General features: G+C 37.5%; 1 protein-coding gene across 1 annotated transcript in view; it reads right to left on the bottom strand.

Annotated features, from left to right (window-relative positions):
• Positions 1 to 24,737, bottom strand: part of LOC141433734 (lachesin-like) — a 113,281-nt gene that overhangs the window by 75,536 nt on the left and 13,008 nt on the right. The window contains exon 6 of the mRNA XM_074095827.1: positions 18,734 to 18,840. Within this exon, the coding sequence (XP_073951928.1) occupies positions 18,734 to 18,840 (107 nt within the window). The remainder of the gene's footprint in view (positions 1 to 18,733; positions 18,841 to 24,737) is intronic.

Here is a 24,737-nt window from a genome sequence, read left to right as displayed (position 1 = left end):
TATAAAAAACCTCATGTCGTCTGACCAGGGCCCTAAGGTCTCAACAGCAAGCGCTGCATAATAGTTTCAAATATTGAAATATTCACCAAATTCTATTTCCTTTTCAAATATTCATAAAATCTGTATATCCGAGGGAATGTTCACGGACTATCGGAAATTGAATCCTAACCACGGACGCGTGGGGCCTTGCCATTAGCTGTAGTGTTGGATTCAATTATGCTACGAATAATGTCATGGCGACGGCTTTCAGTTTATGGATCACTGAGAGTAAAGCGTATTTGTATTATTGAGACCGTAATATTCCAAAATTATTTCAAATCTTTATTTTTATTATTCTCGTGTCAAATAGGTACTTATAATGTAAAGAAAGAAAGAAAGAAAGAAAATATTTAATTGCCAACAGTACAAACAATGCAAGCCAACAATATAAACAATACAAGATAGTAGTCTGTCCTGCGGCAAAAGGAGCAAACTCAGCTAATGCTATAATAATGCTATGTAGATGATATGATACTCTTTAATAATGAAGCGTTATGTTAGAAAGAAATATAATATGAATAATTTATTGATAGAATAATGTAAAAGTTAGACCACAGTAAATAAATCAAAACTAGATTAAAACTAAATAGAGGTAGTTCTAAAAATGGCCCCTGCGGCATGGTAAATATAATAAGATAATCCAGATCAATATTTTAAGCAATAAGGCCGCTTATTGCTTGCCTTGAAAATATCTTCATACATGTGTTTTCTGTCCTTATTACTATGTGTTGGTGTTTAATAAAGAGTGATTGTACTGTATTGTATCAATTTTTGTGTTAGTCTCAAAATAATCAAATCGCGTATAGTAGGCAGATAAATAAGAGTATGTACATAGTTGGGATACAGCATAAACATTCAATATTTGCGAATATTATTTTTGGATTTTTCATTCAATGTAGATAATCTGCCGCGATCGGGCAAAGAAAATAATCAGACTGATTAGAACAAGGTTGATTAATCGAGAAATCAGTAATATTTCGAGCCTTTTGTACCCTAGATCCTTTGATAAGCTTCAGACTTTGATTATGAATAAACACTTAAAATGTGTTCAAATTAATTTTATGTAGCATTAAATTTCAATAAATGATAATCATTAGAACGTAAATAATCATTAACGTTTGAATGACAAACGTTTATACCAAAACCGAAGCATTTAACAAATTGAATCAGTTTGCAGCCTTTTAAGTAAAGCTAGTACACCAAATCTATCAAAGACTTTGAAGTCTGCAGGTGAACGCAATCAAACAAATCTCGTCAAACAAAATAAGCACTCAGGCGCCTTTAAAGTTTAATCCGAAGACCAAACATGTCTAAGCGAAGTACATTTCATCGTTGTTTGCTTTGACAAAGTCACAACTGCGTTAAATTAATCCGGTGAGCCGCAGAGATGGGACCGTATCGCTACCGCACTGCGCCGCTAATACTTGCTGCATATTTTATACACTTCTCGACTTAGGAACTTGTCCCACTGCCAACGATGAGCGAGAAGCGAGCAGAGCGAGTAACTAGAAACGAGTGGGCGAGCAGTGAAAAGCGAGTGTTCGAGCACGACGGGCGATTACTCGCTCTACTCGCTCGAGCCGGGCGGCCGCCAAGCTAACAGCGCTGAGCGAGTATCGCTGAGCTAGTTTTATAGCTCAGCGAGTCTTAGCTCTTGTCGCTGCGACAAATGATGTAAGAGCGAGTTCTCGCCGGCAGTGTGAACCGCCAGCGATCAACTATTAATATATGTGTCTCTTTTACTCACACAGGATCTTATATCTTTTGTTCGTTTCTTGAGCGAGAAAATAGTCGATAGCCAATCGTTTCCTCGCCGGCGGTGAGACAACTGCCTTAGGCTGCGTCTAGTTTTGTACAATCTTTGATCATGGTTCACAGTTTACTTGCTTTGAACTTTAGCCTTCTTAGTTTTAGGATCAGGCTTTATGGTTAATAGTTTTAAAGGTTCTTAAATTATAATTTTTTTTTTTTTTTTTTAGTTTCTTTTGTGATGTTTTAACAGTTCCATCATTAAAATAAAAAGCGACAGTTGCTTTTAAAACTTTGCCTCCCACTATTTTCTTGTTGTCAAACACTACCTTTAGAGTTTGTAAATTTAAAATTAAAAGAAAAAATGTTCCAACCATATTATGGCTATGGCTTTAGGTGAACTTGTTTAAACAATAAATATTACATAGATGATCCTTTTAATCAAACCTTAAAAACTACCAGTAATCTATCGCAGCTGGCTCGAACCCCAAATTAAAGTCGGTTATAAATCAATGTAGCGAGCTTTGAATTCCTAGTTATGATTAACTGGTAGTATAATTTACGTTCCAGTTCCGCTGTAATAGAGTACCTCTCTAATAGGGCGTTACGGTAGATATTGTGCTAAATGGAGATTGTTACGAACTATTTCAGCGTGGGTAGCTTATAGGATCGATTTTGATTCTGTGATGCGGTATTTGATAACACTTTGTTTGCCATATTTTATTACTAGCTTATGCCCGCGACTTCGTCTGCGCGGACCTAGGTTATCGCTACCGGAATAAAAAGTATCCTATGTTGATCCTTGGAGCTTAGACTATTTCTATACCAAATTTCATCAAAATCTGTTCAGCGGTTTCGACGTGAAAGCGTATCAGACAGACATACAGAGTTACTTTCGCATTCATAATATTAATTAATAAATTATTATTATTTTTATTCGACTGGATGACAAACGAGCAAGTGGGTCTCCTGATGGTAAGGGATCACTACCGCCCATAAACATCTGCAACACCAGGGGTATTGCAGATGCGTTGCCAACCTGTAGTGTCAGTAATTTCACCGACTGTCTTACTCTCCACGCCGAAACACAACAGTGCAAGCACTGCTGCTTCAGGGCAGGATTAGCGAGCAAGATGGTGGTAGCAATCCGGGCGGACCGATATTTTTTTAAATTTTTATTACACTTTTAAGTTTATTCGAAGAAGCAATGTAAAGCAAAATGCTTGATGTTTATACCGTGACGTGTTGTGTTCTAGGATGGCGTACATTGATAGCAGTATTTAATTTGTATGAAAAAAGGAAAATTCAAAGACTATTATTTTTAAAAGTCGCTGAACTAATGTTGTTCAGTTTGACGAGGACGATCTATGTTTTAATTTTTTGCTCGTATTACAGGCCACACCCGGTATAATAAAATATAGTAGGGATGAAAAATGGATATTATTATACAAACAACGTTATGAGCGTTTATGCCTGCTGAGCTGGCAATGTTGCATTTTTGTTAGTTTTTCTCGATTATTCCATAAAAATTGAATGAAAATTAAAAATGTTGTCTGATAGAACACTTCTTATTATATAAGCTAATGTATCTACTCCAATAATTATTCGTGATAGACTTTTATTTTCTTTAAAAACCGGTCATAAACATTAGTTAGTTTGCAATTTATACCCTATTTCGGGCGTGTCCGACACGCTCTTGACCGGTTTTGTAAAGTCAAATATCCTTTTTTTTTTTAGTTCAAAGTTTATTTTTCACACAAACAACACCAATAACAAATTAAATGTCAAATTATTTGTTCAAGCTACAATACAGTATTTCACGCGCTTTAAAAGCCGCCTAAACATCCAAACCCTTTCGGTTAAAGAAAAAACAAGTTTATCTTTTAAGTGGCGCCCAATATGGGGCTAACTTTGGCGACGAGAACGTGTCCGAACTACCGGCTAAACGGTCTCGAATGTTCGACCAACTGGGACCGACGCATCGGAACGCTCGGCTGTTCGGGGATGCAAATTATCATTCACTAGTTGCAATGTAATTGCTCCACTCGGCATAATTCGGAGCGGCCTGCAAAATATCGTTATTGTTGCTGTTAAGTGTTGTTTATAATTCTACTAGCTTTTACCTGCGGCTTTACTCGCATTGACAGTTAGATTTGGCATTTGAATTGGAATTCTGGGAATTTGCGATAGTTCCCGCGGAAATTTTCAAATTTACATCGGGTCTTTATTAGCAGTCGCATATCAACTCCCCCCATATTGAGATAAAAAGTAGTCTTTGTGTTATTCTGAAGCTACAAATTTAAAAACACACACAAGATACAAGTCTGATGCTTCAATTGCATCGAATATAATTAAGTCGTTTTTGAGAACTGTTCAATTAATTCTCATCATTATCATGATATCCTATCCTATCGCTGGGAGGACAGTGTCCAGGCGGATCTGCGACGTCTCCAAGTCGACGACTGGCAAGAGGCTGCGCACGATCGGGTCAGACGGCGTGCTCTCGTTTCGGAGGCCAAGTTAGTTAGTTAGTATTATCATCTTATCCTGTACGTCCCGCTGCTGAGCACAAGCTTTCTCTCAGACTGAGAGGCGTTGTGCCATTGTCCCCACATGGCCCTAGCGCGGATTGGAAACTTCATACACGCCATTTTGCTTTGCAGATTTGTAGAGGCTGCGTCAAATTATTCAAATATATTAATTATGGACCAAGTCTTACACAGCAAAGAAAGAAAAAACAATGTCTAGTCTATATTTTTTTTAGTAATGAAATACTATACGATACTATTCAATGCTAAAATTATTATACAGAGGAGGATGAAGAACGCGTGAAAGGTTGCAATAAACAGTTTTTTCAAGTAAACAAAATATTTTTAAAAAAAGAGAAGTAGGTACCTATTTATGTAACATTATTATGAAATTTAAAAATAGAATAAGTTCGTATGTTAAATAAATTTCAAGCACCACAACATTTCAAAATCCGCAAATTATCAAGCTGTAAGCCCTGGTAAGAGCAAACAGCGCGCAAACCAGGCTATTTGTTCTCTCTGTTTGCTATTCTACTCAAGCACTTACACCAATATTTACAACAGCAACATTCGCCAAACCAAAATGTCTATCATTAAAATCTGGCGACATAAACTTTGTAATCCCACACTTAATCAGAGCAAACGGCATGTGAACAAACACGAAGAAGCATAACTCTGAGCAAGTGAAAAGTTGCCGCTGCGGAGTCGCGCAAAGCCCCGCTAAGCCTCTTTGCCCCCTTTTTATTCCCTCCACATACTTAGCAGCAATTTCAACTACATGGCCCGCTTAGCCCGCGTTACCACCGTGTGGTGCGGTGACGCGCGTCTATGATAAGTTTGAATGTTCGCCAACTCAACAAAAACTAGCGAAATGCAGCGCAATGAAAACTTTACGGGCAGCGACAGTTACTCTTTAACGTCGCAATCGTAAAAACAGGCCGGATTCCAGTTGCTATTTTATGCAGTCGCAAAAGCATCGTAAAAATTTACTTTGCTACAAAGCTTATAAAATTTGCAGGTTATAAACGGGTCGTTTTGAATTTGTGAAATTGAAGTTGTCACAACGACGGTAAAGCCGACTTGATTGAAACAGTTAAGACGCAAGTTGCATACATAACATACAATTACAAATTTCACTCTTCTATAGACCGGTGGAAGACCAGCGCTGGTTTTCAACCAGCGACATGCTAAGCCGGGACCTTATAACAGCATCTGTGTTTCATCATCCCAGCCTATATACGTCCCACTGCTGGGCACAGGCCTCCTCTCAGAACAAGGGCTTGGGCCATAGTTCTGCGGATTGGGAACTTCGCACGCACCATTGAATCGCTTCGCAGGTTTGTGCAGGTTTCCTCACGATGTTTTCCTTCACCGCAAAGCTCGTGGTAAATTTCAAATGTAATTCCGCACATGAATTTCGAAAAACTCAGAGGTGCGAGCCGGGGTTCGAACCCACGTCTGCTTGAGAGGCGATAGGTCAAACACTAGGCCACCACGGCTTTTTTAACAGCATCTGTGTTTATGGTGTTGTAAATAAATATTTTTCTTTCTTCTTTCTTTCTTCCATCATTATGTTATTGAATAATTTCATTGACCAGCTGCTGTTCACTTATAAGCGGCTCACCATCAACGGTGTTAGTAGCAGACATAGAGTACATTTTCGAGTGACAACCGCTAAAGAGAATAGAATCATTGCGTATCAATGATCCGCAATATCTCTGCCGTCTACTTCCGTGGGTATCGTAAAAAGCGATTAAGGTTCCTGATGTGAGAGGGACAGCGGCGCTTTTTAATGCCAACTACAAACTCGGACTCTAGCTCTGCGGTGTGGAGAGCAAAGAGAAATCACACCAAGAAAGTTGTCATGAAGGTTCACTACGGACTGATCCTCAACCGATGTCCAGAGTGTAATCACATATAAAAGAAGAGAAAGAGCACACAATTGAACACATTGAAAAAACCAGAACTAGATGACTGAGGCTGGAATTCAAACCCCTTGTCAATCCAAATTCGATTGTTTCAGTCACAGTCTAATTAAGTAAAAGAGCCGGAACGCTTCCATTTTTTTTTTCATTTAACTGCAGAACGCTAAAAACAATCATTGTTCTTGCTCCTACGGTACCGACTATTACTTTACGCAATACCTTAAGGGCGCACGCTCATAAATCTTAAAGACTTAATTATAACTTTGTTCATCTACAATATCACGGTGTGAAATCGAATTTAGGAACTAGATATCTTCCCTAAGCTAGCTCTTGGCAGACGTCACGGGTTCCCTATAGATTAAGTTTCAACTCAAGGTGTTGTGGTTTCGTAACTTACATTGCGAGCGTGAACTTAATATTATTAATTTGATGAGGCTTCATAAAGTTACAAAATTAGAACTGCTGAGTTTCGTGCGGTTTTTCAAGAAGTTTTGATTAAAATTGATTAAAGAGATGAATAAATTTACGCAAGTAATGGTAGCGATTAACTAACGAAGCGCGAGCGAAGCGTTTCAGCAAAAATGCTATCGTATGTTGGTCCGACTGTTTCTTTTCTTTTATTAATCTCAGGTTTGATAAAGATAATTTTTTTTTGTATTCAGTTTTTGATGGTATTGTAAACGGTTGAAAAATTAATAAATCAGTGATAAAGCTGAAACAGCAAAATATGCATTTGACAGCTTATTCCATCCGTATAACCGACGCGGCAAGCGCAGCGTAGGACGTCCACCAACGAGATGGACGGATGACCTGGTTAAAGCCGCGGGTTCACGGTGGATGCAAGCCGTTGCCAATCGAAGCAACTGGAGGTCTATGGGGGAGGCCTGTGTCCAACAGTGGACGTCCTACAGCTGAGATGATGATGAACCAACTTAGACAACTACTTAATTCACCAGATGGAACGTCAAAAAGATTTTGTGAATGTTTCTGAAAATTAGGTGCGATGACGAGCGAAGCGTAGAGGAATGTTAGGTATAATTTGAGATCACAAACCACAACGTGCGAGCCAAGCGAGCGATAGCTATCGTATGACCAGATGGTGCAGTGCTCCAGGGCCGCGGAGCTCAGGGGGCCCTCTAACCTAGGCTTTGGAAAAAGAGGAGCATAAAAAAAATCTTGGAAGGCCAATATAAGTTCATGCTACTTGGAAAGAGGCGGTGAGGGCCCGATTCTTTCTCTATGCACCGAGGCACATTTCCACCTAGCTACGCCACTGCAGGGTTAGATTCCCGAACTGAGTGTGACTTGTTTTTTAAATCTATGAATGCAGTTTTCCTTGTCGCTAAAATCAATAACATTGTTCCTTATCTTTCTGCGTTACAGTTTCAGAGTCACACATGAATATTTAATCCATCAAAATGGCCCACACGTATCGCCTCCTGAGTCCTAACTTTTTTTTAACAGATATAGGACTTAAAACCTAGACGTTGGCTAACCATCTTTGTTATTTTGGATATTATTTCAACATTCTAAATATTCTTATTCAATGAATAATTTGTGCCTCATAAACTACATTCAGCCGTAATTTTTAGTACGAATTTGTTTTTAAAGTACGCGCACTCACGAGGATAGGAAGAAAATAATGATGAACATGAAATTACATACATTCATACCCAAACGTCCATTTAAACTCTCATATTCATAAGTATACCATTAGGCCCCGGTATCACTTGGTAAAAAGGAATATAATCCGTTTACATTGTAAATCTCAATCGATTCGGACGGAGCTGAAGTAAATTTGATAAAGGTCGGGTCACCTCCGTCCCGGCGGGTGCTTATAACGCCATCTTTATTTCCCTCCGTTAAATCGATTTCGAATTATGCTGTGCTCTAAGTTATTTATAATGTTTGTGCATGGCAGAAGTGTAAAAATACAGGTTTTATTTAATTTGAAGCCAGGAATTAAAAAAAATGGCGTTGTTATTTTTTACACCGCATAAAATTTTAAACTATTTCAAGATATTTGCTTTTTTTCCTGTGTTTGTTTATTTCTAATATGATGTGCTGGATTTATATTAAAACAGGAAAGATCTTCATTTGTTAAAATATGCTGGTACTAAACACACGCATACTTATAAATCCAATTTGGAAAAATTGGTTTCTTATAATTTATTTTCTCCTTAAAAAACAATAAAAAACATTATATGGTCACTCTGTAGTGGTATTTTATAACCCGTTGATTTTTAATTAATTTATTTTTTTATTTAAGTATTTTAAATTTTATATTGGCAATAGAATTATACATAATGTAACTTACAGCTATATTCTGACGGACCGACAGCAAAGTGTCGACAAAAAGGTTCCAAAGGACCATCAGTGGTGTAGCGTTATAGCACGCGGTACGGATTACCGAGGACCTGGGTTCGATTCCCAGTGATGGTCTTATTTTTCTGTTTTTTCTGTGCATCTATATTTCAGTTATATTTTCAATTTCGGTTTTACGGGATGACCGTAAAAGTAAAAATTTGGAATTGAAATAAAAATACAAAAAGATTCCAAAAAACCAATCTTAAAAAGGTTCCATTTGTTACTTTTCACATATGAAACGCTGACCAAAGATCCAATAGCCTCAGCTTAACTATTATTCAAAATACCAAACTCTGATTCGTCTCAAAAATGCCTCACTTTACATTTAAACCCCTTTGATATAACGCCGCCATCCTTAACGCTTGCCCCTAACAATTTACAAGGTTTCTTAACTCTTTACATATTTACGAGAGGCAGTGTCTAGGTAATAGCCCCGTAAAATATACTAATTAATTAGTACCTGGCACACTCATGAATAAATTAATTGTTACAATGCAAGTACCCTTTGCCCTTAAGGCACTTGCCCCACCGGTTACGACGAACGAGAAGCGAGTAGCGCTAAAAACTAAATAGAAATCAGTGAGCGGCGAGCAGCAGGGCTACTACTCGAAATTCGAAGTTCGTGTCGTGTTCGTAGTAGCCCTGCAGGAACTATGTAGGTGGTTCGGGTAGTAGTTCGGGTTCGGGTAGTAGTCTGACACTTATACTATTTAATACGAGAGCGAGAGGGACCGCACGACACGAACTTCGAGTTACAAGTTTCGTAGTAGCCCTGCAGGAACTATGTAGGTGGTTCGGGTAGTAGTTCGGGTTCGGGTAGTAGTCTGACACTTATACTATTTAATACGAGAGCGAGAGGGACCGCACGACACGAACTTCGAGTTACAAGTTTCGTAGTAGCCCTGCAGGAACTATGTAGGTGGTTTGGGTAGTAGTTCGGGTTCGGGTAGTAGTCTGCCACTTATACTATTTAATACGAGAGCGAGAGGGACCGCACGACACGAACTTCGAGTTGCAAGTTTCGTAGTAGCCCTGCAGGAACTATGTAGGTGGTTCGGGTAGTAGTTCGGGTTCGGGTAGTAGTCTGACACTTATACTATTTAATACGAGAGCGAGAAGAACCGCACGACACGAACTTCGAGTTGCAAGTTTCGTAGTAGCCCTTCAGGAACTATGTAGGTGGTTCGGTTAGTAGTTCGGGTTCGGGTAGTAGTCTGACACTTATACTATTTAATACGAGAGTGAGAGGGACCGCACGACACGAACTTCGAGTTACAAGTTTCGTAGTAGCCCTGCAGGATATGTAGGTGGTTCGGGTAGTATTGTCGCTGTGCTATAAACTATGGAAGTCTCTCAAGCAGAGGATTGTGAATTCAAGTCCGGGCTCACACATCTGAGTTTTTCGAAATTGATGTGAAAAATTGCATTTCAAATTGATCACGAGCTTTAAGGTGAAGGAAATATCGAAAACGTTTTCAAACCTGCGAAGCAATTGAATGGCGTACCTATGTGAAGTTCTCAATCCGCACTGGGCCCTTTTGGTAACTACGCCTGTGCCCAGCAGTGGGATCACAGATATAGATTACACTAGAAAGTGACATTTCAATCTTAGACATTTTATCGTAGGTATAACAACTTTCGATATTGTGATAAAATAAATATTTTAATTTTCGATATTTTGAACATCGGCATTTTAACAGTAGGTATTTAATGTAACCATAATAAGAGATATTTTTTATGAAATGGAGCTGAAAAATGTGAAGAGCTGCTTAGAGACCTTCTTTTTGAAAATCGTAACCGAGCCAGCTAAGACAAGTAACTAAGTATGAAATAAATGATTATTTTGTTCTATTTAAGTCATCGTGGCAAGAAAGTTCTGAAGAACAAAGAATTCTGTTTAAGTAAATACCTTCAAGAAGCGCTTTCAACGATTGTAATCTAACGCAACTGATGCACAAGCTGCCAGCAATTAGCTTTTTCTTTGCTGCTCAGTAAAATAAAACTAATTTAAACCTGGCACGAAACACGACGTGTTCTTGCTGGAATTTACACGGTAAGTTTAAATGAGCTAACTGATGGACACAATTTGGTTCCTTTGAGCCGAGTGAATGATGCAATTAAGCTTGAATCCTCATTCAATTTCAATTAGATCTAAATTTCGTCGCCCCGTTTTTTTTGCGTGCTTTCCACACCGCTGCTTAAAATACGCAAACGGTGCGGAATCACAGTGACGTGCCGTAAACGTCACGACTTTTGTCCGGTAAAGTCCTGACGTTTACGGCACGTGACTGAGATTCCGTATTTTAAGCAGCGGTGTGGAGAGCATGCGATAAAAACCGGCCAAGAGCGTGTCGGACACGCCCAAAATAGGGTTCCGTAGCCATTACGAAAACATTAAGTAATATTTTTCTAAGGATTCTCATATAATTATAAATATTCAACTTTAAAGAGCAAATTTTCATTTAATGAGCGTCCCCCCCCCCCGTAAAATCTAAACCGGTGGTGGAAATTTTAGGAAAAAAGTCAGGGATGTAGTAAAAATATCAAAAAGTTTCTTGAAAACTATTATATGTAGTAAGAGTAAATAGCAGCCTAAGGTATAAAATATACCTAAACTAGGAACATTCCGTATAAAATACGAAATCCTTAGAAAAATATTACTTAATGTTTTCGTAATGGCTACGGAACCCTATTTCATGCGTGTCCGACACGCTCTTGGCCGGTTTTTTAGAAAAAGGTACAGTCACATCGCATTGCTTGACAAGGGAAATAATATGTTACTTACCGTGAGAACGTTCTACGGTGGGTCAGGATACAATAATGATTCGACTGTACCTTTTATACGTTCCTGAGAAAATGAGTCTTGACAGACGGACGGACGGACAAAAAAGTGATCCTATAAGGACACTGTTTTTGCCAGCTGAGGCACGGGACCTTGAAAATAATCAATTCCATTCCAGTCTTCAACTCCCCTCGTCACTTTTAATATAATTTTCTAAACAAGCTGGAAACTAAACCCTCTTTTAGCTGATCCTTTGGCCTCTATCAACATTGTAGAGCCTCAATATTTGTTGTATAAACAACAAACAACACATGTGTTTGTATTTCAATCTATGTCGTTAACAAGGTATAGTTCCACTCGTTAAATATATCGCTGTTGTTTGATCAATATTTTTGAAGGATAGCTTTGTTGTGATTGTTACTCTGTTAGTTATGAATTTTGTCATTACTTTGAAAAGATCTCGTATCTAAAATCAATATGTCAACAAAATTTAACCTTCATAAAGTTCACTCTGAAAAATTATCAATTTTGAAGTACGAGTTTTTTTTAAAGTACCTAGTGATGATTTGTTTATGTGTTAAGCAAGGCAGAGTCGAAAATGAATTGATCGATGTAACGTTTAAATTCAAAGTATTTATTGCGTGTTCTTAATTTTTCAAAAAAGAAGTTTTTTTTTTATTTGAGCAACATTCGTCACATAGGTAAATTTTAAAATAAGACATAATACAAAACTTTAGCATTGAAAAAAAAATGGGATTTATAGTTTCATTTCTTCACACTCCCACAACCAATGCCCTGGATTCCGACTGAAGGGTCCACGGAAAGAACGTGTCTAGTCGCCATAGCAACTTTTTGAGTTAAAGCGGTTTGAAAGATAGTCATCACGAAAAATTACTATGGTTACAATACAACAACTCTTTATTGCATACCAACACAGTAAGCAGTACAAAAAACACAAGTTCCATTACCATTAGTTTACCATTTATTAAAAAGTTCAAAATATATATTTTTTATTGCTTTCAGATTAAATTCAATGGTTACTTTGCGAGCTCTACATTATGAGATTTAAATCTCAATTTTAAATAAGGTGATTAGGCATGTTCTTTCCGTGGACCCTTATTCAACTGCTAAAATTCATGACGGTAAGACAAATTTATTTTGTTTAAAAAATCTTAGATTTAATTGAACAAGCGTATTGATAATTAAAAACAAACAATATTTAAATCTAATCTACGAGGGTAAAGAAGACTGTCCTATGCCTAACTATTACACAACTGTGTAATAACAATTACAAATTAGTGTTGTAATGTTTTGTGTTTTTTTTTTGGAGTCTGAAAATTGTGCCGTTCGCAAGACCGGCAGTTTGCCAATTTGGAACCATTTCGTGGTATGTCCAATTTTTCAGTGTTGTCACGAATAAATATTTTATTTCTTTCAAAATCCCAATAATACCCAATTGAAGGAATAACGATTTGGCACGTGTAAATAACATCTACTTAAGTATACATTGATGAAGAAACCAACAGCACCCTCCCAATCAAGACATCGTCCATATACAAGTCTCGCTCTTAATTAGCCCGTTTCTCGGAAATTACTGCATTAATTCCTTGAATGATGTTTATTAATTCCCTGCCATATTTTATGCCATAATTAAACGTACAGCCGTAATAAAATGTGTAATTTAAGAGCGTCTATGAAATCTCAAAGTATTCAATTAGTCTTGTTGATAAGGTGATTATTGTTAACGGGTTGTTTAATTGTCAGAAGTAGTTTTAAAAGCTTAATTGATTGTTAAGTTTGATTGAGCTATTTGAACTCGGCCATTTAAAATTATTACGTACCAAAATGATCGTTTCAGGTTTTAATTGTGTAAACACATATTTCATTTGCCCGACACAGGGACATCTTGTTAACGAGGAGTTTTACGCTTTAAAATAATTATGCGCATTAAAAAAAGACTGTTTATTGTTTAAAGTATTTTTTTATTTTCAAACTTCGGTAATCGCACTTTTTGACCAAGCGAGTGTAAAGCGCGAGTGCGATGTTTCAGCTTAGGCAAATATTTTTGTTTCTTTTTGTCTTGCGAGAGCTTCAGTAATCCATATCCATACTAATATTATAAATGCAAAAGTGTGTTTGTGTGTTTGTACGTTCGTCCGTCGCTTCATTTCGACGTGATTTTTGCCATAGAGATAGTTTATGGGCCAGAGTGTGACTTAGGCTACTTTTTATCCCGGAAAAACCCACAGTTTCCGAGGGAACAGCGCGCGATAACCGAATTCCACGCGGGCGAAGCCGCGGGCAAAAGCTAGTATTAAATTACGTACAAATATGTCTAGTATACCTCGAGCATAAATACGTAGGTGAAGACATTCCTAGTCTTACAATTAGAACTAGGAGTTCTTAGTAAAGTAGAAATTAGAACTGTTTACTCGACTCCCACGTTCCTTTTCCATTGATAACGAAAGATAACACGAATGTTACTGTGGAAATATCTATAATTTCCAAGGAAATCCAATTTGACAATGAGCTCCCGCGATAACTTTTATTGCAGAAGCATTTGCTCGAGGAATGGGAGCCTGTAACGAAAGCAGTGTAGAAATAAAAGACTACCTACCTTTTAATGAAAGTTTTTTTTTTAATATAAGTTTTTTGAAAAATTAAAGTACACATAGTACTCAAATATGGAAACCTTAGGTGTTCGCGCGCTATAACCGAATTCCACGCGGATGAAGCTGCGGGTAAAAGCTAGTTTATATTTTATAATGTAATTTGTGGTAGGTGGATTTTGACTCTCCGTTAAGTATAATACCAACTAAAAAATGGAAAAGATGGCCTTTTGCACGGATCCGTGCCTAAGCATTCGAAGGGTTAAGGCAAGCTACATTTAGTCCGAATGGCTTAGAACATTTCAATGGGAACGCACGGCGACCGCAACCGTAAAAGCGCCCAGGATAACACACACAAACTTAGACCCGTTTTTAATCCCAAAAGTTGTCCGCGTACTAAAAATAAAAACAATGAAGCTTATGTTAAACCGAGCCGTAACATTAATACGGGGCGTTTACGCGGCGGGTTAAAAGGGGTTAATTTGTAAGTACAAGCGTAGGGGAGAATAACCCGTCGGCTGCAGATTTCCCGGGGGGCCATTCGCTATACGGTCAGCAGTGAACGTGTTGAGGTAGGAATTGGTGCTTTTCTTCTATTTTAAAATTCCATTTCTGTGAATGGAAGTGTTCGGACGGACTCGATGATTTTTAGGGTTCCTTCAATTGTAAAATACATTACAATGACTCTTTATTGTGCAAAAGATATTTAAAGAATCAGAAATTAAGTAAATACAGTGGCCATCAGATATTTCCGAGCACCCAAAGTGATCAAAAATATCGGAACATTGACATTAATCCTTGAAAATCGAGTATGGTCGACCAAGAAAATGCTTTACCAATTTTAATCATAGTTCCTACTTCAGCAATGATAAAACAATAAATATGAGTGAAAACAGGCTATGATTTTTTAAGCGCTACAAATGACATTAAATCTTAGGGCGGTAAACCAATCAAGGTCAAAGTCAAATCCAAAGTCAAAATATCTTTATTCAATTTAGGCCACAACAAGCACTTATGAACGTCAAAAAAAAATCTTCCACCGGTTCGGAAAAACCTCTGTTGAGAAGAATCCGGCAAGAAACTCAACGAGGTATATATATATATTTTTTAAACAGATTTACAATATTATTAAATGATACGTGTACATCACAAGTATTTAACACAACTTCATTTTTAACACAGTAGGTTCGCTATTTGAAGGGATCGCTAATGCGGATCGGAATTATTTCCAATTTCTTGGTAGACTATACATGTTCCGATATTTTTGACTATTTTGGTAGCTCCGAAGAAAAAATACAAGGTAAGCAATTGTACGGCAACTAAGTACGTATTTTTTCTAACCTGCATGTACTGCTGCTGTAAATAAATTATTTTCTTTATTTCTTTCAATTAAAGGAGTTTATGTTTTTGAAATAATCATGTAATATGTTAGGAAGAACATATGTGATTTTCCCACTAACGTCGATAAGCCAAAGGCTACTAGAAACACAGGGAAGCTTAAAGTTCCATCTTACAGACTGGCTAAAACCAAAAAGTCGTTTCTGGGAAATTGCATACGTTTTTATAATAAAATTCCAAAAAATATTATAAATGAAACAGATACAAAATTTAGATCTATTGTCAAGAAACATTTATATCTAAGGCGTATTATAAAGTTAATGATTATATCATGGACAGGGATATTTGGAAATAATTCCGATCCGCATTAGCGATCCCTTCAAATAGCGAACCTACTGTGTTAAAAATAAAGTTGTGTTAAATACTTGTGATGTATAGATATTATTAATATATTGTAAATCTGTTTCAAAAATATATACCTCGTTAGTTTCTTGCCGGATTCTTCTCAACAGAGGTTTTTCCGAACCGGCGGTAGATTTTTTTTGACATTCATAAGTGCTTGTTATAGCCCAAATTGAATAAAGATATTTTGACTTTGACTTTGACTTTGAATAGTTGCTAGCGCGCCTAATACGAGTATTAAGTAGGTACCTGTATAAAAGGTGACAATTGTAGTCGCTTTCATGCTGACGTGACGTCAAAGAAATGTAGTATGCCTTCCACAAGGGGAGCAAAGAGGACAGAAAGCATTATTTGCGTGTACTGTACTTGTGTTCAGAACACGTTTTTCGGTTATTTTGTGAGCACATGACAATATAAGCTTAGAAAATTATTTCCTTGGTCATGTAACGAACGAACTTAAAAATCCGCATTGAAATTGCCCACCCCCCCCTTTTAAAAGCTACGGTGCCACACACACAAACACACAGAGACAAACATAGCGGTCAAACTTATAACACCCCTCATTTTGCGTCGGGGGTTAAGAAAAGGTGAAAAAACATTGTCATTTCAAAGTTGAATATCTCAAAAACATCCTAACCAATTTAAATTAAACATAACTAAAAACCGCCACAAGGAAATTTCCTTTTTCGTTCATTATGCCAATTGCTTACCTTAGAAAATCTCTAAGTATATACCTGTTTTTTTCTGTACTGCTCTGTGTTGGTGTGCAATAAAGAGTTATTGTATTGTATAGTATTATGATTCCCTGATCAGGAGTATTATTTTAGTGCTGCTCGATCGAATACAAGCCAAGATCATTGCCTAGCTATACATAAAATTTCATTCTAATTTGCTCGACCGTTAAGGCGCGTTTATCAAACAAACATCGAAACTTTCGCAATCATAAGAGGGGATTTTCCATAAAACTCGTGGTGAAGCCTAAATGTAAATGTTTTTAATTGTTTTGTGGACCATACAAACTTTGCACGTTTATTAAGCTCCTACAGCTTCCCGTATGTTATTTCGAGAACGATTTGTTAAAACGTAGAATAATAATATTTTTTGTTATAAAGTTCATCAAGAGATTAACCCTTACTATGCTTAAACGTGGACCTGCATCAGATTTACGAACGCTTTTTTTTATTTATTTAAACTGCTCATTAAAAAAAAGCGTTTATTAAAACATGAGACTTACTTAGTACATTTTTTAGTTCCTGCATACGAAGGGTTAAGAGGTTACGGAGCTGACTGCCAAGATTCACTAGTTGGGGAGTTATTCTGAAAAGAACTACTTATAAACTAACCTTATCAACTTACAGTGCTTTCATTCTAGCATGGTGTGGTGACAGCCTGTCAATATCACAGACTAGAGAGTGAAAGTGTCGAAACTTGAGTCGATTGAGGTTTTGGGGGAGGCCTATGTCTAGCAGTGGACGTCTTTCGGCTGACATGATGATTAGTGAAATTCTAGATAGGAATATTATTTGCCACTTAAGTAAGGCTAAACGGAATTAACAAGAATGTTCGTTACTTACTAATTAATGAGTAGGTACCCATATAATTCAAGATCAATTAGGTCCCATCACCAAATGATACATTACATTGTCGCATTGCATATTACGTTTCTTCACTTAATTGTGCTTTGAATTTCATTACTTGATTATAAAAATCTGAAAGGTGTAATTTATTTATTTTGTACAACATAATATTTTGTATGTTCAAATATTTTACGCCAGCCGTATTCAGGATACAACTGAAAATTACTTCCATATATTTAGACCGCAGTAACTTTTGTTGAGTAAAACGAAACGGTACATCAAGTGTCACCCGCACCATGCTAGAATGGAAGCACTGTAAAAAATTGGAAAATCCCCGACATTGTCATTTCGTAGTTCGATAACTCAAAAACAACTGAACCAATTTTATAGAAACAATGTTAATAACCAACCACCTAAGCTAATAACACGTAAAAAACCGCATCGTAATCGTCCTACTTATTTGAGAGCTTCGATGCCATAAACAGACAGACAGACTCTTTTTGCGTCGGTTTAAAAAGGAACCTTAGTTAGATCATGAATTTCGGTCTGTATATTCGTCTAGCTCTATGTACGAGGAGATACTTTATCATGTCAGCCGAAAGACGTCAACTGCTGGACATAGGCCTCCCCCAAGGCTCTCCATTCAGACCGGTCTTGTGCTTTTCGGATCCACCGCGATCCCGCGATCTTATCCCTTGTTGGAGGCCTACCGACAGCTCGTCTCTCGGTCCGCGGACGCCATTCGAGAACCTTTTGACCTCATCGGCCATCAGTCCTGCGAGCAATGTGCCCCGCCCACTGCCACTTCAGGAGATACTTATAAGAACAAAATCATCGACATAGCAAAGCGAAGTAGCTCGTTAAAGTGGCTATGGGCAGGCCATATAGCACGGAGCACGCGTTACTGTTGGGGCCGAGTTCTCAAATGGAGACCGTGGATCCGCAAGCGCAGCGTAAGACGTTCACCAACGACGGATGACCTGGATAATCAGTGGGTTCACGGTGGATGCAGACCTCTTTGAAGCAACTGGAGGTCCATGGGGAAGGCCTTCAACAGGCGTCCTACGGCTGATGATAATCTGATCCGGCAAGTTTTGGCCATGGCAACAACTTCAACTTCGTTGGTGTCGCTCATGCGCTCGCAAGTGGCTTATGTAGCCAATCTTCTTAGAGAAGATCCTCACACAGTGCGGGGATTGCCGCAGATGGTCGGGTTTGTAGATTATCGCGCTTGGTATCTAGGTGACAGCGACGTCTCAGTTCAAAGTCGTGGACTTTAGCCTTCACCTTAGCTCTCCACTCCTGTCGGTTAGCGGCCTCGTTCTCCCACTGAGACGGCACTATTCTTGGTCTTTTCATGGTCCTCTTTAGCACGCCCTATGGCTGATATGATGATGATGTTGTCAAGGAAACTCACCTTATAGGTCCCGAGGTGCTCCACGACGCAAGGCAGACTAGCATCGCGTCCTAAAGCCACCGTCACGTTCGGGATGGGCTCCGAAAACCGAGGCTCTTCCGTCAACACTGCCGACAAACAATAGTAGATTGTACAACAAGAGCATAAAACGAGCCATTTTACCCGAGGTGTTCATGTAGTCAAGTGGATAGACACGTCGAGGGGAAAATGGGTTTAATGCTGGAGTTTTACACTCTGCTTTTCACTTCAATGGCGAGGAAATTAAATAGCAACAGTGGAAACAATTGTTCACTTACTATGTAACTTTTATTGCTCATGCAAATACAATACAATACAAATATTTTTTATTGTAAAACAGAAATAGTAAGCGATACAGAAAACAGATACACGGAGAGAAAATTACAAGGTAAGCAATAGGCTACTATATAATTATATTTTATAATAGTAGTATATAGGCTGGGATGAATTATTTATTGATCTATATTGATTGATTCGATTGATTCTTTGTTTGTGGCTGTTTACACCTAATTGCCTTGGTCTTAGACGAAGATTTTACTTTATGCACTAGAACATAAAAGTATAGCCTAGACCCAGCATAAACACGAACTTTACGAGCATGAGAAGTGAAAATTTGATTACTTTTCTGTTCGCTGACAGTTGTTAAAAAAAAACGATAAGAATCATTGAATTCGGGTATTGTTCCACGTACCTACCTTGATTTTAGAAAAGCTCGATATTTCGGCACAGTTGCATTCGCCATGATCACGAACAAAACAAAACCAACATTCAAATCATACTCGTAAAATTAGTAATGGCCGCGATAGTCTAAAACATTGAATGATTATTAGCTCAATAAAAATGGAGCCCGCTAATTATTTTTACCGATTAAACGAATAGTTTTAAACAATATCTACTTATAAATTGCGACGATGACCAGATAGCTCAGTAGTTAGAGAACCTGATTACGATGCTTGAGGTCCCGGATTCGATCCTCGGTCGAGGCAGACATTTGTATGAAAAATACGAAATTCTCGAATATTGAATGTTTAATATGTATGTAGTTACCTATTTATTAAAATAAATAAATAATAATAAATATCATGGGACACTTTACACCAATTGACCTAGTCCCAAACTAAGCAAAACTTGTACATAGTTACTTAAATATAGATAAATACATACTTAAATACATATTTAACATCCAAGACCCGAGAACAAACATTCGTACTATTCATACAAATATCTGCCCCAGCCGGGAATCGATCCCGGAACCTCAGCTTCGTAGTAAGGTTCTCTAACAACTTAGCCATCAAGTCGTCAAGTACGTTTACCCGTTGCCTAGTACCGTAGTAGTAGTTAATTAGTAACAAAATGTACTTGCAAAATTTTACAAAAATCGGATGATAAATGGGACCTGAAGAGAAAGAACAGTTCGCAATCCTTTAAAAAGACAATAGGTATTAGACTTTTGCCTTAACTAAGATGGAAATGCTTCGCTCGCTCAATGAGAAACACTGAAGATGAAGCCACTTATATTTTATGTAATAAATAAAACAGAATAGCATTTAGTTAAAATAGCAACTTCGGCAAGAGCAGCAACCAGTCAACATCCACCAACGAGATAGACGGATGACCAGGTTTAAGACACGGGTTCACTTTGGATGTAGACCGCTTCCAACCGAAGCAACTGGAGATTATACCTCCAGCTGTTCCACACAGGGGGAAGCCTATGTCGGGCTAATGTGGTGATAATGACGATAAATAGCATTAGCGGGGTACAAAAAGGAATGGAATATTGCTGCGCAGTGGTTTTCGATAAAGTTAATTAAGTATCTCCAGTTAATAATAAATGCTATAAATTGTAAATTGTCTCTGGTCTCCACTGTACAGGCCCAGAGTCTAGTGTGGAGCCCGCTGAGACCTTTATTGTAACATTGTTATATTTCGAATAAATTCTTTTATTCTTCTCTTTATTCTAGATGAAGTCAAGAGAAAAACCTGAATTCATAAAAAACACAGGCTTTCCAGGCTTTGCTTATGTATCTGTTTTAATACTACTTTTATTATACCTTCTTAAAGAAAATATTTACATAGGAGGATAAACATCGCGTTATTTTGTGATCCGATGAATATTCAGCAATATTGCTTAAACCTATATTTATCTTTACGAAAAGGTATAATATCTGTTGGATCTATTGACAAGCTCTCATCATTTCTTTCCATTGTGAGAGAAATCTTTGATGATGCCATATTATTATTATTTTTATCGTAGACTCCAGCATTACAGACGTTTTTGGGAATTAATAATGCCTTCTCTCGATTATTTATGATGCTTTTCCACAGGTTTGATATTTTCTATCAATCCGTATTTCAGGGAATCGATGATTAAACCTAAATATTCATTGTAATTCATCTGTTAATCTTTCGTTGTTTTTTTTTAATTACAACATAAAAAACGGGCCAAGCGCGAGCTGAGACACGCGCAGTGCATGGTTCTATGCTAATAATGTATGGGTATCTCATATTGAACTTGATCTAATCTTAAAGTTCTCAAATGGAGAGAACGTGGATCAGCAAGTAACTTAGAACGTTCATCAACGAGACGAGATAGACAAATGACCTGGTCAAAGCCACGGGTTTAAATAGGAAGCAGGCTGCTTCAAACTGAAGCCACTGGAGTCTGTGGAGGTATGTCCAACAGTGGACGTCTTACGGCTGATATGTTGGTGATTCACTAATTATTTACTATTACGAGGTAATTCGTACAGCCTACTGAACTGTGATAGTTTGTTGTTTATCTGGATGTCATGGCGATTTCTGTTCAAATTTGTTACCGATCTGATGTTCCTTTCAAATTGGCTATATTACCATTAGTTTTTTTTTTTTGAGTTCGTAAGCGTGGACCAAATTGTAGCATGGGGTGACGTTACGGGCGTGCCGACACGTGGAACTTTAACCGGCTATCTATACTAATAATTATTATAAATGCGAAAGTGTGTGTGTTTGATGCTGCAGCCAGGATATCCAGAACACTAGTAGGTACACTCTTGATAAACCCATAGCAGATATATCGTGTTTGGATTCGTTTTGATAAGTATTTGATTCTACATACAATGCAATGGTGAGCTGATGGTGCGATGAGCTGATGCTGCAGCCAGGATATTCAGCACACTAGTACATTCTTTAAAAAATAATAGCACATAATAATAATATTATCAGCTCATTATGTCGTGTTTGGATGTGTTTTGATCAGTATTTGATTCTGCATACAATGCAATGGTAGCAACTCGATGAGCTAATGCTGCATCTAGGATATCCAATAAACTATTACCTACACTCTTAAAAAAAAAATTGGTACAGAGATAGTTTATGGTCCTGAGAGTGACAGGCTACTTTTTATCCCGGAAAAATGCATAATTCCCGAGGGAACAGCTCGCGAAAACCGAATTCCACGCGGGAAAAGCCGCAGGAAAAAGCTAGTAACTTCATAAGTTTTTTGTGCATGAAAAAATACGTTTCCGATATTTCCTGATAATGTAACCGACGGATCAATTATAATTTGTTACATCACTAACTTATTATCTCAATTTTAAAACACCAGTTGCGCCCGCGCGGTTTTTAACCAAGTTAATTATTTCACAAATCCAAGGGTGTCTTGTAATCATAAAGTACGCCTTATGGCCCGTTACGCCAGTAAAGCAGGCGGAACCTTTCCCAAACTGCACTAACCGTAACCGGCGTAATTACGCCGAAGTGGCGTCGTAAACACCCACCTTCAGGAGACAAACTCATCATTTAAAAACATTAAGTAGCAGAATAAATAACCATTAAGTTTAGACGCTTGAGCTGAGCTGAGGAAATGGTTTGATTAATTATTTAACGATTCCTATTCTTCTAATAACCTAATCTAAAGTAGGTTTAAGTTTTTTTTCTAAAGGTTTATATTTCCTTTAAAGACCAGCAACTACAGACCAGTGCCTTTAGTGGTGGTGATGATCTGATGATCATTTCCCATCATATGATTCGCTTGCTCGTTTTTCTTCCTCTTATAATAAAATAACTATCCAACTCCAAATTCTATGTATATTCTTATATACTGTCCAGGCTATTCGGTTGTGGAATTCCTTATCGATTGACTTAGGACGCGCAAGATGTTTGTCACTATTTAAACCACGGATTTAAATCTATGCTTAAGGAGCACTATCTGTCATCTTGTAATAATTAGCTTTTTGATAATTTATTTATTTATTTGTTGCTGTTTATCACACTGCCCATATTTATTTTAGTCGTGTATTTTATGTACGATATAATATTGTTTGTATTTGTAGATGTTTTTTTGTTTCAAATTCTTTTACTTTTGATGCACCACCTGCTGTAAACTAGTCCTTCGTTCTTTCTGTAAAAAAGGTTGCCTGGAAGAGATCGCTCTTAAGCGATGAGGCCGCCTATTGCTTACCTTGTAATTTTCTCTTTGTATTTGTTTTCTGTATCGCTTGCTATTTCTGGTGTATAATAAAGAATCATTGTATTGTATTGTAACTTGTTATAAAGAAAAACGATTTTGATTGTTTTTGTTTGTAACAGATAAACACAAAAGCTATTGTAACCGAAAACTGGAAAGCTTTATAAAATGCATGGGATGACTATGTTTGGACATTTTTTTTTCTTTTTTATTATTTCGGAAAAAAAAAAAAAAACACATTCGTACTTAGGAATAAAACATTTCTTAACTTTGTTTTAAAGTTTCGAGTACAACACACAATACAATGACTCTTTTTGTACACCACAAATAGTAGATAAGCGAAACAGAAAACAGGTACACAGAGAGAAAATGATAAAATAATAATAAAAGTAGTAGAATTAATTAATTGTTTTCATGTTAAGGTCTTAAACAAGTCTTAAATTTCGTTTAATTGCTTTATCCTTCCATGCATAGTACTAAATTAGACACAAAACAACATTTAAAAAAGTCACATTAATCTACGTTCTACGAGAGGATGGACATTTCTACAATAAGCATATACTTGACTTGACTGTTTTTTTTATTCGGCTGGATGGCAAACGAGCAAGTGGGTCTTCTGATGGTAAGAGATCAGAACACCACCGCCCATAAACATCTGCAACACCAGACGCCTAAGATGGGATACCTCAAGTACCAGTAATTTCACCGGCTGTCTTACTCTCCACGCCGAAACACAACAGTGCAAGCACTGCTGCTTCACGGCAGGATTAGCGAGCAAGATGGTGGTAGCAATCCGGGCGGACCTTGCACAAGTTCCTACCACCTGCATTATTGAATTGAATCATTACCTAGTCAACAGAAACCAAACGCTTAAGCCCGGTTCACATTTATCTGTCGTGTTGGCTCGTGATGTTCTCTGTCTCTCTCTCTCTATATGCGCGTGATGCGACATTACACAAGCCGTCACAACACACTGCATCAGATAAATATAAACGCAACCATTATAAAATGTACGAAACCGATACCGCTCTGATGCGTCACGACACAACACGACAGATAATTGTGAACAGTTGACGAAGCAAGGATGTTTATTGATTGACAAATTAAATACAACAAAATTAAATACTACTGCTCTTTATTGAACATCACAAATCAGTACATACAATAAGTTTCGGAAAAGAAAAAAAAAACAGGGTAGACAAAGACGTTCTAATCGCTTTAAAGCGATCTCTTCTTGAAAACCATTTAGATGTTATTAATCTAATACTTATCTAAAACCCTGGAAATGTAGAACATTTTGACAGACTATTTGTTGAAACTTCAGTTATGTTATTATGTAGAATCTACATGTAGAAATTACAATAAATCTCCATTGCCGGGTCGAGTCCACGAGATACTCACACCCGCTCTGTCAGTGAGAAGATCCTTGCTTGGAAATATCTAGGTCTCAACATAAAATAACGCTTGGTATGTTTCAAACAATGTCATACATAGTAACCATTAGATGTTACCCTATGTTGTTGGTGCCCTATTAAATCTCAT

Source organism: Choristoneura fumiferana, chromosome 12, assembly GCF_025370935.1.
Source record: "Choristoneura fumiferana chromosome 12, NRCan_CFum_1, whole genome shotgun sequence".
NCBI lineage: Eukaryota > Metazoa > Arthropoda > Insecta > Lepidoptera > Tortricidae > Choristoneura > Choristoneura fumiferana.
The sequence above is the reverse complement of the archived record's forward strand: the minus strand, read 5'-3'. Positions and strand labels throughout refer to the sequence as shown.